At 40.6% G+C, this 12,010-nt stretch overlaps 1 protein-coding gene across 2 annotated transcripts in view; it reads left to right on the forward strand.

Annotated features, from left to right (window-relative positions):
- The window catches only part of CNTNAP2 (contactin associated protein 2), a 758,846-nt gene that overhangs the window by 528,806 nt on the left and 218,030 nt on the right, over positions 1-12,010 (forward strand). For both annotated transcript variants that reach the window (XM_090136789.1, XM_090136788.1), the window contains one exon: positions 3,454-3,654. In XM_090136789.1, the coding sequence (XP_089992915.1) occupies positions 3,454-3,654 (201 nt within the window). The remainder of the gene's footprint in view (positions 1-3,453; positions 3,655-12,010) is intronic.

The raw sequence follows: 12,010 nt of genomic DNA on the forward strand, positions 1-12,010 counted from the left end.
TTGAGGTGCCCAAAACTGAACACAGTACTCAAGGTGGGGCCTCATCAGTGCTGAGTACGGGGACAGGATTACTTCCCTAGTTCTGCTCACCACATTATTCCTAATACAAGCCAGGATGCCATTGGCCTTCTTGGCCACTTGGGAACACTGCTGGCTCATATTCAGCTGACTGTCCATCAGTACGCCAAGGTCCCTTTCCATTAGATAGCCACTCTTTCCCAAACCTATAGGGTTACCTGGGGTTGTTGTGACTAAAATGTAGGACCCTACACTTGACCCCACTGAAATACCTACAGTTTATCTTGACCCATCAATCCAGTCTATCCAAGCCCTTCTGTGGTGCATTTCTCCTCTCTGGCAGATCAACACTCCCTCCCAATTTGGTGTAGCCTGCAAACTTACTGAGGATGCATTCAATTCCCTCATCAAGATCGTTAATAAAGATGTTAAATAGAAGCAGCCCCAGTACCAAACCCTGGGGGACACTGCTTATCAGCTGCCAGCTGGATTTAACTCCATTCACCACAACACTTTGGGCCCAGCCACCAGCCAGTGTTTCACCCAGTAGAGTGTATGCCCATCCAAACCATGGGCAGCCAGCTTCTCCCCAAGAATATTGTGGGGGACAGTGTCAAAAGTTTTACTGAAGTCCAGGTAGACCACATTGACAGCCTTACCTTCATCCACTAAGCGGGTCACCTTGTCATAGAACAAAATCAGGTTTGTCAAACAGGATCTACCATTCGTAAACCCATGCTGACTGGGCCTGATCCCCTGGTTGACTTTTAATTTGTCCAGAATAGCTTCCAAGATTATTCGTTTTCAGACCTTCCTTGGCACCAAAGTGAGTCTGGTAGGTCTGTTCATCATTACTGTATCATTATGGTCCTTTTCAACCCAGGCCATTCTGTGACTCTATGAATCAGACAATAATTTTCATCATTATGAAAATTACAGTCACATATAGTCTTTGTCTGAGGGCTGGATGTGCAGTGATGGATGCAAGTTTAGAAATCTGCAGACCATTAATAACCATACACTCGACCTTCGTGTCCCATGATCTTAAGAGCCAAGCTGGTATGCTCTCTTGTGGTTTGGGTAAATCAGTGTAATAAATCAATGAGTTCAGCTCCCGTGTACAGGCATTTTGTCACCTGTAATGTGAGTGTGGGCAGGGGGCCACTCCTTGACTCCCAACTCCACCAGTCTATCTTGCACTTGCTCAGTTTTTTGAGTAGTTATTGGTCTTATTTCTAGAGGATACGAGGTTTCCAGATTCTCTAGTTGGACTTCAATCTTCTTAATTTTCCTTTTATTTTTTAGATTCAACCAGGATCCAAGGATTCCGTTGATCTAAGTCTTTTTCACCTTCTAATAATACAGTTCTTAATTTTAGAAGGGAAATACCATGTGAAGATTAGGTGATTTGCCCCATCATAAATGTAATTTAATTTTTCAGTTGTTTGATATGAGCTTTTAAGAGCTCATTTCACCTTTCAGTTCTTCCTCCAAGGAATGAAATTCATTTATAGTTAGTAGTAGCAGCCAAGCTACAGCAGATGCCACTGCTACTCTTTCCTCTGTTGTCATGAAATCTTGTTCTAATCTATTCAGAAATTCTGCAATCTTGGAAGGGGATTTAATAATTAAACCATTGCTTTTATTGGTCATATTCCTCAATAATCAATTAGGCACTCAGCCATGGGAAATTCAGAGTTTCTCCCTCTTTTGGAGTATTAGTAATTCTGATGACCAGTAAATGCATTGTCCTTTTAAGGTAATCCATCCTAAGTGCGTACACTGCTGTCATGCCCATTGAGCAGCAAGAATCCAGGCTGCAGCAAGGTAAGATTCATTCTAACACTGCAACAGCAGTGGGCTCAGATATCAGGGAAAGAAGCTGCTTGCTTTCAGAAGGCCTTGGGTAGACAGGGATCTCCAGCAAGATACTCTTGCCTCCACTGCCAACCCTTAAATGAGGTTTGGGAATGCATGGATGCTAGCTGTACCCCTTCTGCTCATTTAGGTGCATTGCTTGCACCTGAGCTCCCCTGAACTGGCTGTGCTTTCCTACTAAGTGTTCAAACACTCTTTCAGTCTATGATTTAGCATTTCTACTACAGCGATCAAGATCTGTTTGGTGATAGGTAATCTGTATGAGCATGCTGTGTTTTGGCTGTGTAGTGCAAAGTTTTTTTTCATGCATTTCTTCTGTCCATGAGGCATTCAGCCCATTCTAAATAAAGGCAATCTAAATCCATCCATGAATATGTTTCCACCTTCCTTCACACAGGGGCCCACAGTAAAGTCCAAAATACTCTCATTATGAGAGGACGTATCAGGGCTTCATTGTCTGGAATCTGGTATCTGACTGAAGCTCCCTTCAAAGACATGAGATCCAATACAGCTCCTGTTGCTAATACCATTCTTATGGTATTTTAAGGACTAGTTCTGGCTCAGAAATCCAAGGAGGGTCTCTAAATGGCTTAGAACCTGCCTTTCTAGCATGTTAGAACTCTTACATGTCTAGAGGATAATTGGGTTGAGAACAGCTCTGCAGACAAAGAGCAAAGGTACTGGTGGATGAAAATTTCAACACGAGCTGACAGAGGGAACTTGCAGCCTGGAAAGCCAATACTATCATGGGCCGCACCAAAAGAGGAGTGCCCAGCAGGGTGAGCTAAGTGATTATCCTTGCAATAATCAGGCCTCACTTGCAAAACTTCATCTAGATCTGGGGTCTCCAGCACAAGAAAGATGTGCAGCTCTTGAAACAGATATAGAGGAAGGCCACAAAAATGATCAGATGGAGCATCTCTCCTATGAAGAAAGGCTGAATGGGTTGTTGTTGTTTAGAAGAGAAGGCTTCTGGGATACCTCACTGCAACATTCCAATAATTAAAGAGGGCTTTTAAGAAAGATGGAGAAATTTTTAAGGGCCTATTGTAATAGGACAAGAGGCAATGGTTTAAGATGAAAGATGGTAGATTAGATGAGATAAAAGAAAGAAATTCTACATGATGTGTGTGGCAAGACACTGGAGGAGGTTGCAAAAGAGAATTTGTGGATTGCCCATTCCTGGAAGCATATAAGGTGACGTTGGATGGGGTTTTGGACAACCTGCTCTCATGAGCGATGTGTCTACCCATAGCAGGGCGACTAGATGATCTGTAAAGGTCCATTCCAACCCCGACAATTCTATGATTGTATATTTTTTATCAAATCTACAATGGGCAAAAAAACTAAAATGGGCAATAAAAGTTTCAGGCTTTCATTCTTTCAGGTATACGATCTCACTTGATGACTGTGTATAATGTCCTTTTTCCCTGTCCACACAAAATTCCCTCGCAGAACATATTCATGTGTTGTCAAAGGCAAAGACTATTTTTAATTCAGCTACATTGTATGTCTTTTACTAATTCTTGTCTGTTCTTTTTCCATTCTAAATTTCAGAGGATAAAGTATGGACAACTGTGTATCATGATCTGCAAATGCAGACTTCCGTTGGAGGCAACAGCCTAGAAAAAGTATCTGTACTGCAGCTAAATTACAGTGCAACAATGGACCAGATTTCTGCTATTACCAGTAGTGCTGAATACTGTGAGCAGTTTATCTCATATTCTTGCAAGATGTCCCGGCTGCTGAATACACCAGGTAGGCTGAGAATGGGTTATCAGTTAAATGAAGTCTTAAACACCTTTATCTGAAAAAATATCAAGTTCTGCATTTAGACCTGTCCATTCAGTGAAAATATTTCTTTGTTCTTCTTCACTAAGCAAAGAGCTAAATAATTGAAAATCCACACGGAATTATCTTCTTGGGAAAGTCTTCCTTTGTACTTGCTACTAAAATGAATTTGGTTGTGTTATTGTGTTACAGATCTGTATGTTTTTCAGTCAGATTTGTTGCTTCTTAAACAGGTTTTGGTAAACAGGGTAGATATGGAAGTTTAATCATCAAAGGCACTGAAAAAATTATTTGAATTTTATCCCAGTTATTCACTTGTCAGTCTTCATATGCTACAGTTGCCAAAGGCATTGTCTGAATAACTGTTGGAATTTCCCACTAATATATCTGTAACACTTTCTTAAACCAAGGGTATATGGGGTGATCCGATGTTTTACACAACACGGAAGTACTGGCATGGTCAGTAATGTGGTTGTATGGGAAATGCTATATGCTGTTAATTACGAGTAAATTAACTGTAAGTTCCTCATTTTAGTCTGTAGCTTTACTGATAGAGATCTTGCAATAACGTATGTGCCTGCTTACAAAATCTTAGCTTTACTGATAGAGACAAAAATACTAGTTGCAGAATCAATAAGAGCATATAAAGAAGGAATTAGTTTTTAGAAACTCTTTTAATTTGTACCTAGTACTGTATCTATGTTCTAATTATGCATGATAGCATTTGACATTAAATAATTCTGTAATAGAACTTAACGAAGACTGCCTTATATATGGAAATATGATTTCTGTGATTGTGAAATGAATTCATTTTTATAGAAGGAGTTAAATGCATTTCAGATTAAATTAATGGCTGGGTGCTTACAGTGTTGTACTTCACTTCATGACGCTTCCCCTCATTTATTTTGATATGTTTTCTAATGGTGGTACAGATTAGGATTCATTTGGCACACATGTGCATGTTATCACTATTTCCTAAGTGTTTTGTTAGTTAATAGATAACTGTAATGCTTGCTACTCCTCTGCTTCCTCCCTTCTGTTCCTGAACTAGAAATACTTCTGCTAGTTTGTTGCTATTATTTTCCTTAATTTAGCATAGTGAAAAGTTTCTGCAAAGTAAGAAATATTTTTTCTTTCTTGACCTTTAATTTAAAAGGGATTCTGAATTTTGTTTATAACTAGAGGTAACATGATTAGATTCTGCTGATGGATATACGCTCACTGTTTGCACATGTTTCAGAAGTGTAGTATATGCATATGTATCTGGGGAAGCCCTTTGAAATTGAATGTACTTAGGGACTAGAGCTGGATATAATGTACATAGAGTTTACACAGAGCACAGTGTTAGATTCTACTTATATGAATGTGTAGAACTATTATTTCAGTACTAAATTGTACTTGTTAGCATATGTATATATTGCAGTAAAATAAATATATATTGTAATTTCATATGTTTGCTTCTGCTTCCAGATTTAAAGTAATTAAGAAAGACACATTCCTTTTAGGAACTGAAAAGAAAAAAAAAAAAAAAAAAGGGGGGTATTTTTCAATTCTAAATATTCACACTTTTAACCTCAGAAATGTTTCAGGTGTAATTTGCAGATGTCTCTTTCACCATGTTTTTACTTTTTTGCATAAAAAGAGTAATTATCTTATAAAATCTTTCTAAGCTAGCTTCTTTGACTGGAAACTGACCTTCTGGAGATATTCTTCAAAGTGTTTCTTTTCTGTTTGTTTTTTCTTTTTTAACCTGTGAGTGGGAGAAAGAAGCAAGAAATGAAAGTAATTTTAACCTAGATAGTAACAAGGAATCATATTACATTGTTTGCATAACATCTGTAATTGTACACATTGCACAGCAGTGTTTGCGTGTTAGCAGAGGAGGACAATTCATTTTCTTTCTTACCTATGAAATGTTGGCCACTGTCTATGATGTCTAGGGTAAGGGGGAAAAAAACTTCACAACTTTCTGTTTCTATCTCTCTCTTTCTTTATACATATACATATAAAGAAAGATATATATATATATATATATATATATATATATATATATATATATATATATATATATATTTTTTTCCTGGAGTGTTGCCTTATTTTCTTAGAGGTATTATGGCACCCTGTTCATCTCTGAGCACAGTTCCAGGTACTTACATAGCTTCTTCCACCACAGATCTTTCTATATAAATCATTCCAGTATCATACCCACAGAAATAAATGAAAATAAAAAGAAATGTCATATTCCTCAGAAAGTGGAAAGTCCTGATTTTGTTGAAGCCAGTGATAAAACCTCTACAAACTTCATGGGATCAGGACACTATTTGTGGCCTTGATCAAAAATCCTTTTTTAGTTCAAAACTCTTCCTTTATATCTTTCATACATTTCAATAGCCAATTAGAATAGACTTTTTGTTTTAAATTTCTTCAAGGAGAACAGAGAAAATTGAGAAGACAGAACAGCAGCTCAGTATTTTCACATTTTGCCACCTGGGAAATACATCACTTCACAAGTTGATTCCTTCTCAGGAAGAAACCGCTCAGTTAAAGTAATTCAAACACAGTCAAGATTTAAGTAGTTTACTGATCTATTAATTACAAGCAATTAACTAGCCATTACTGAACTGTATCTTTTCCTGCCATAATTGCATGTTTTCTTACAAGGTTGTTGAGGTATATACATGCAGTGTCTGATACACAGACTCAGATGTGAATGATCCAAATCGTTTATTACAACCCCAGCTTATCAGTGGTAAGGGACCTTCCCAATGCCCTGTGGCCATATTCCAAGCATTGACCATTAGCCGTTCCTTGAGCATTGGGGAGGCCTCAAAATGACGATCCACACAAGTTGTATCTGTATGATCACAATTCAAAAAATTCAGCACAAGCAAAGCCTTCCATGATCTTCCTTGTCGTATGTCTCCTTTATTCCCCCTTTTTTCTTATTAAGAATGGATTTTCCATCCTAAATATTTCCATGGAGAACTAAGCTGTACCTTTTCTTCTGCTATTTGTAAACTGACAGATTGGACTGCCTGCTGGATGAGCAGTAAAGCATCCTTTAGATCCTCTTCTTGTTCTGCTGCTATTAATATGTCATCCATGTAATGATAAATAAGGACATGAGGTCTAGATTTTTGTACTGATTGTAATGCATTTGCTACAGTCAATTGACATATTGTTGGACTACTAAGCATTCCTTGTGATAATACGGTCCGGTGATACCGCTGAGCAGGGCTTTGTTGGTTGATGGAGGGCACTGAGAAAGCAAATCATGGTGAATCTTTTGGATGAAGTCGAATGTAAAAAAACCTGTCTTTTAAATCAGTAATTGCTATAGGCCATTTTGAAGGTAACTTTGAAGGTGAAGGAAGACGAGGCTGCAACACCCCCATGGGCTCAATTACTGCACTGACAGCGCACAGGTCCAGTAAAAGCCTCCATTTTCCATTCTCTTTGAGGATGACAAAGACTGGAGTATTTCAAGGTCACATATTACAGTAGTATGTGACCAGCAGCTAGCTGTTCTTGAACTAGCTCATGTAAATGCAGCAACTTTTCCTCTGTTAAAGGCCAGTGATCTACCCAAATATGTTGTTCTGTTTTCCAAGCCAGGGATATAGGTTGCTGCCGATCAGTGGTCCTTATTGAAAATTTGTCTGCAAAATCATGCCCCATTGACTTAAAAGATCACACAAACCCATGAAGTACAGGGAACTGGCAAGATATAAGGAGAAGCATGAGCGATGCAACCATCAGTCCCTTCAAAACATAAAATTCTGGCACTTTGTTTGGGCAGCTGCAAACCTCCAACACCTATGATAGCAGAATTAGGGTCTCTTAGTGGCCACTCAGAGGGCCATTCACTTAACTTAATGATGGTAACATCTGTTCCAGTATCCACTAGGCCTAATATCTGTCTGTTTACTAAGCACGTTAACAATGGTTTGTCTTTTGACAATTGTGTGGTCCATAGCATGGCAAGTTTGTCCATGCTTCCAAATCCACCAGTTCAGTTCCTGATGCCAGGTTCAGCCATAGAATGAAAAGGAATTAATTGTGATATTTTTTTTTGCCTTTGGGAATAAAGCAGGGAGGTGAGGGCATCCATGCCATTATCTTAATCTCCCCAGTGTGGTCAGCATCTATAATTCCTGGTAAAACAAAAAGTCCCATCCGTGTAACAGAAGAATGTCCTAATAAGAGGGCTCAATGCCCATCCCCATTGGGGCCCATGACACCTGTTGGAGTGAGAGTCACGGTGCTGTCAGTCAGCATCACCGACTGGGCAGTGGCCAAATCCACTCCTGCACTGCTGGCGGTGGTTGGTCTGATTGAGTTGGCCAGGCAGTGGCTGACGGATTCGGGACCATATTTGCTGTCATGGCACATGATCTCGTGCTCTTCTTCCCGTTTCCCAGCAGATTGCAGTGCCGTGCAGCAACAGGGAGTATAGATCGGAATTTTCTCTCCCAGTGTAGCCTCCTCCTGCACCAGGGACAGGGGTGAGTTGGAATAGCACATGCATTTCTGTTTGTTTGCTTAGGCTTTTTGCAGTCCCTTTGTACATGACTAGGTTCCCCACAACTGTAACATTTCATTCTTTTAGCTGACCTTGCATGGAGTGGAGCTGCCAGCATGTCTGCTAGCAAGCCCATTTTATGACTTTCTGTGCCTACATCTTGACAGGCTTTAATTGTGTCAGTAATAGATGGATCTGCATTCTTTAAGGGTTGTAAAACTTTTTGACAGTCCACATTTGCATTTTCTACTGCTAATTGCTTAAGCAAAACATGCGAGTGGCTTGATTTTTCTACTTGTCTCTCTAGCGCATTTTGTAAACGGTCAGGAAATTTAATGTAGGGCTCGGCAGCCCCCTGCTTAATTGATGAAAATGTGGAATTAGATGAAGTAGCACCAGGTACCTGACGGATAGCAAGCAACACCAAAGTGTTCACTTGTTCAAGGCATTGCCTATCCATCTGTGCCTGGACCTAAAGTGTTGCCCGGACCCCCGGCCCCACGAGTTCCTCCATCCCAATATGATTTAAGTTATTCAAATTATTCATAGTCTGGATGGTAGCCTGTTCTTAGTGTTCAGCCATAAACACGGTACACTGCATGGGAGACAGGATTGTTCAGAACAGAATTTTCCAGTCATGAGGGGTCATAACATAACTGTCACCAATTGCAACCAAAAGGTTATATGTAAAGGCACACTGAACTCCATAGTCTCTCACTGACTTCCTTAGCTCCTTTACTGCATCATAAGGCAAGGATTTCCACTAGGGGAGCTGATTTGGACGATACATCACAGGAAAGACTTGCATTGTATCAACATCACCCCATAATATTTCTTCTTTTATGCACTGCTCTTGAGCACCGTAGTACGTTGTAGAAGAATTTTTCTTTCCTGCACTCTTCAAATTATCATCAGGAAGGAAAATGCTCGGTTTGTCTTCCAGATCTACTGGACCAGGATCAGAAAGTTCCTCTGGTTCCGGTTTGTCCTTGTCTTTAACCAAGTTACACGCAGGCTGCAAAGACCCAGCAGCAGGAAATGTAGGTGGGGCAGAGGAAGCGAGCGATGCGGCGGGCATCAGGGGTGAAGTGGAGGGCGGGAGCGGGATGAGTGTTGGAGGCAAAGTGGAGGGCAGCAGCACCAGAGGGGCCTTCGATTTCTCTTCTCCATGACCAGGGGTGGGGTCAGAGCAGCGGATCGAATCTGGGCTGCAGCTGCTTTCTGCACCCAGGGGCAGCAGCAGGGGTGGGAGGTAGGGTGATGGGGAGTAGTCGGAAGAAATTCTTCCTTGTCAAATTTGTTTAAGCCCTTCCATTATTTGATGCCAAAGTTTAGCAGCTGTTCTGTCTTTAGTAACAGAAGCCTTCCAGAGTTTTGCGCCAATTTTGTCCCAATGCCCTCCATCAAAAGAGAATCCAGTTTTTGGAAATTCAGGGACATTTTTGCTTATCCATTTAAGAAAAGTAACTAATGCTGAGGTAGATACAGGCTGATTCTGAAATGTTTAACTGTAATGCTGCGAGATTTAGTTGCTGTTCCTTCATTAGGGAACTTCCCACAGTTCCCGACTGCTCACCTTCTATCCTGCAGAACAGTGCAGGCATGCACAAAACAATTTCTCTGTAGTTCAGTCAGGCGGCACTGCCGGACCAGGCTTGCTCAATGTTGGCTTGATTTGTCCCACCCGGTGGGCACCATTTGTAGCGTCTGATGCACGGACTCAGATGTGAATGATCCAAATTGTTTATTACAAGTCTTCATATCACTTGTATACCTTCACAAGTTTTCTTTTTCTAGCTTTCCCATCCACCCCTACAATCTTCCCATCCACTTTTACATATCAACAGAGCATTCTGCAAAACACTCTTCAACTGTTCATGCAGGCGCTTATCCAATCGAAGCCGTGAGACGTTCTTCTTCTACAGGTGTCCTTGGTTCTCATGCTGTTTATCTTGTTCCACAGCTTCCAATCACTTCTGGCGGCACCCTCAGTACCTTTGGGTGGATCCCATATACCCCATGAACTTGTGACTGTCCAGGTGGAGTAGCAGGTTGCAAACTGCTCCTTTCTGATTTGTGGATAGTTCTTCTCCTCATCCTTCTCTTCCAGCTCAGGGGTCTGAGTACCCTGAGGATAACAGGTCTTAATATTAAAGACAGAAGTGTAGTGTGCGTTGAGAACATCAGCCTTTTCCTCATCCTCAGTGATAACTTTCCCTGCCTCATCCAATAAAGACTAGAGCCCTCCTTGGCCCTCCTCTTTCTGGTAATATTTTTATTAATATTATTTATTAATATTAAATATTAATTTGTAAAAGCCCTTTTTATTATCTTTAATCGTGGTGGTCAGATTTAGTTCTTGTTTGGTTTTCTATTTTTTCCTCTTCATTCCCTAGTGACGTCCTTGTACTCTTCCCAAGTTGTCTGACCCTTCTCCCATAGACTGTGAATTTTTTTCCTGGACTCTCAGCAGAAACTCCCTGTTCAGCCAGGTCAGTCTTCTTTCAAGCTGGCTCATTTTAAGGCACAAGCAGAAAGCCTGTTCCTGTGCCTTCAAGATTTCATTCTTGAGCAATGTCCACCCTTCTGAAACCCTTTTGTCCTTAAAGACTGACTCCCAAGGAACTTTCCCAAGCAACAATCTAAGTCTCCTCTCCAGAAGTCCAAGGTAGCAGTTTTGCTGACCATATTCTTGATTTCACCAAGAACAGAAAAATCAATCATTTGGTGGTTGCTATGCCCATTACAGCTTCTGACCACCACATCTCCTACCAGTCCTTTTCTGTTTGTAAACAGAAGGTCTTGTAGGGTATTTCTCCAGTAGGGTATCTTACCAGCTATGTCAGGAACTTATCTTCCACACATTCAAGTATGCTCCTAGACTCCTAGACTGCTTATTCTCCACTGTATTGTATTTCCAGCAGACATCTGTAAATTCAAAGTCCCCAAGAGAACAAGGGCTAGTGATTATGTGACTTATTCCAGCTGTTTATAGAGTCGTTTGTCTGTCTCTTCATTCTAGTTGCACAGTCTAAGAGTCCCACAAGGATGTAAGCCTCACTGGCCTTCCCCATGATCTTCATCCATGACTCATAGTTATCATTCCCTGTATTGAGCTCTACATCAATACATTCCTTAACGCAGAAAGGTACACCACCACCCTTCTTTCTTTGCCTATGTCTCTTGAAGAGCTCGTAGCCCTCCCTTTTAGCACTCCAGTCATAAGAATGATCTCACCATGTTTTAGTGATGGCAATTAAGTCATAATTCTCCTGTCACACCACAGCTTCGAGCTCATCCTGTTTGTTGCCCATGTGGAATGCATTAGTACATGTGCACTTCAGCTGGGCTGTTGGTCTCACCTCTAATCCTGGAATGCCTGATTTTATTCTCCTTCCCCCTTCAAACCTAATTTAAGGCCCTGTCAATGAACCTTAACAATTCCTGGGCTAGAAAACTTTTCCCCCTTGTACCCATGTGGACCCAATCTGTTGCCAGCAGTTCTGGTTCTGAATAAACTGTCCCATGATAAAAATGATAATAATAATAATAATAATTGCAGTGTCTGATGCATGGACTCAGATATGAACGATCCAAATCCTTTATTACAAATTCTCATATCACTTTTACACATTCACAAGTTTCCTTTTTTAGCTTTCCCATCTTCTCTTACAACTTTCCCATCCACCTTTACATGTCAACAGAGTACTCCACAAACACTCCTTAATCATGCATGCAGGCACTTATCCAATCAGAGCCATGAGTCATTCCTTCTGCTTTTTCTCTTCTTCTAGAGTTGTC

This window comes from Phasianus colchicus, chromosome 3 (assembly GCF_987193195.1).
Source record: "Phasianus colchicus chromosome 3, bPhaCol1.hap1.1, whole genome shotgun sequence".
In the NCBI taxonomy this organism is placed as follows: domain Eukaryota; kingdom Metazoa; phylum Chordata; class Aves; order Galliformes; family Phasianidae; genus Phasianus; species Phasianus colchicus.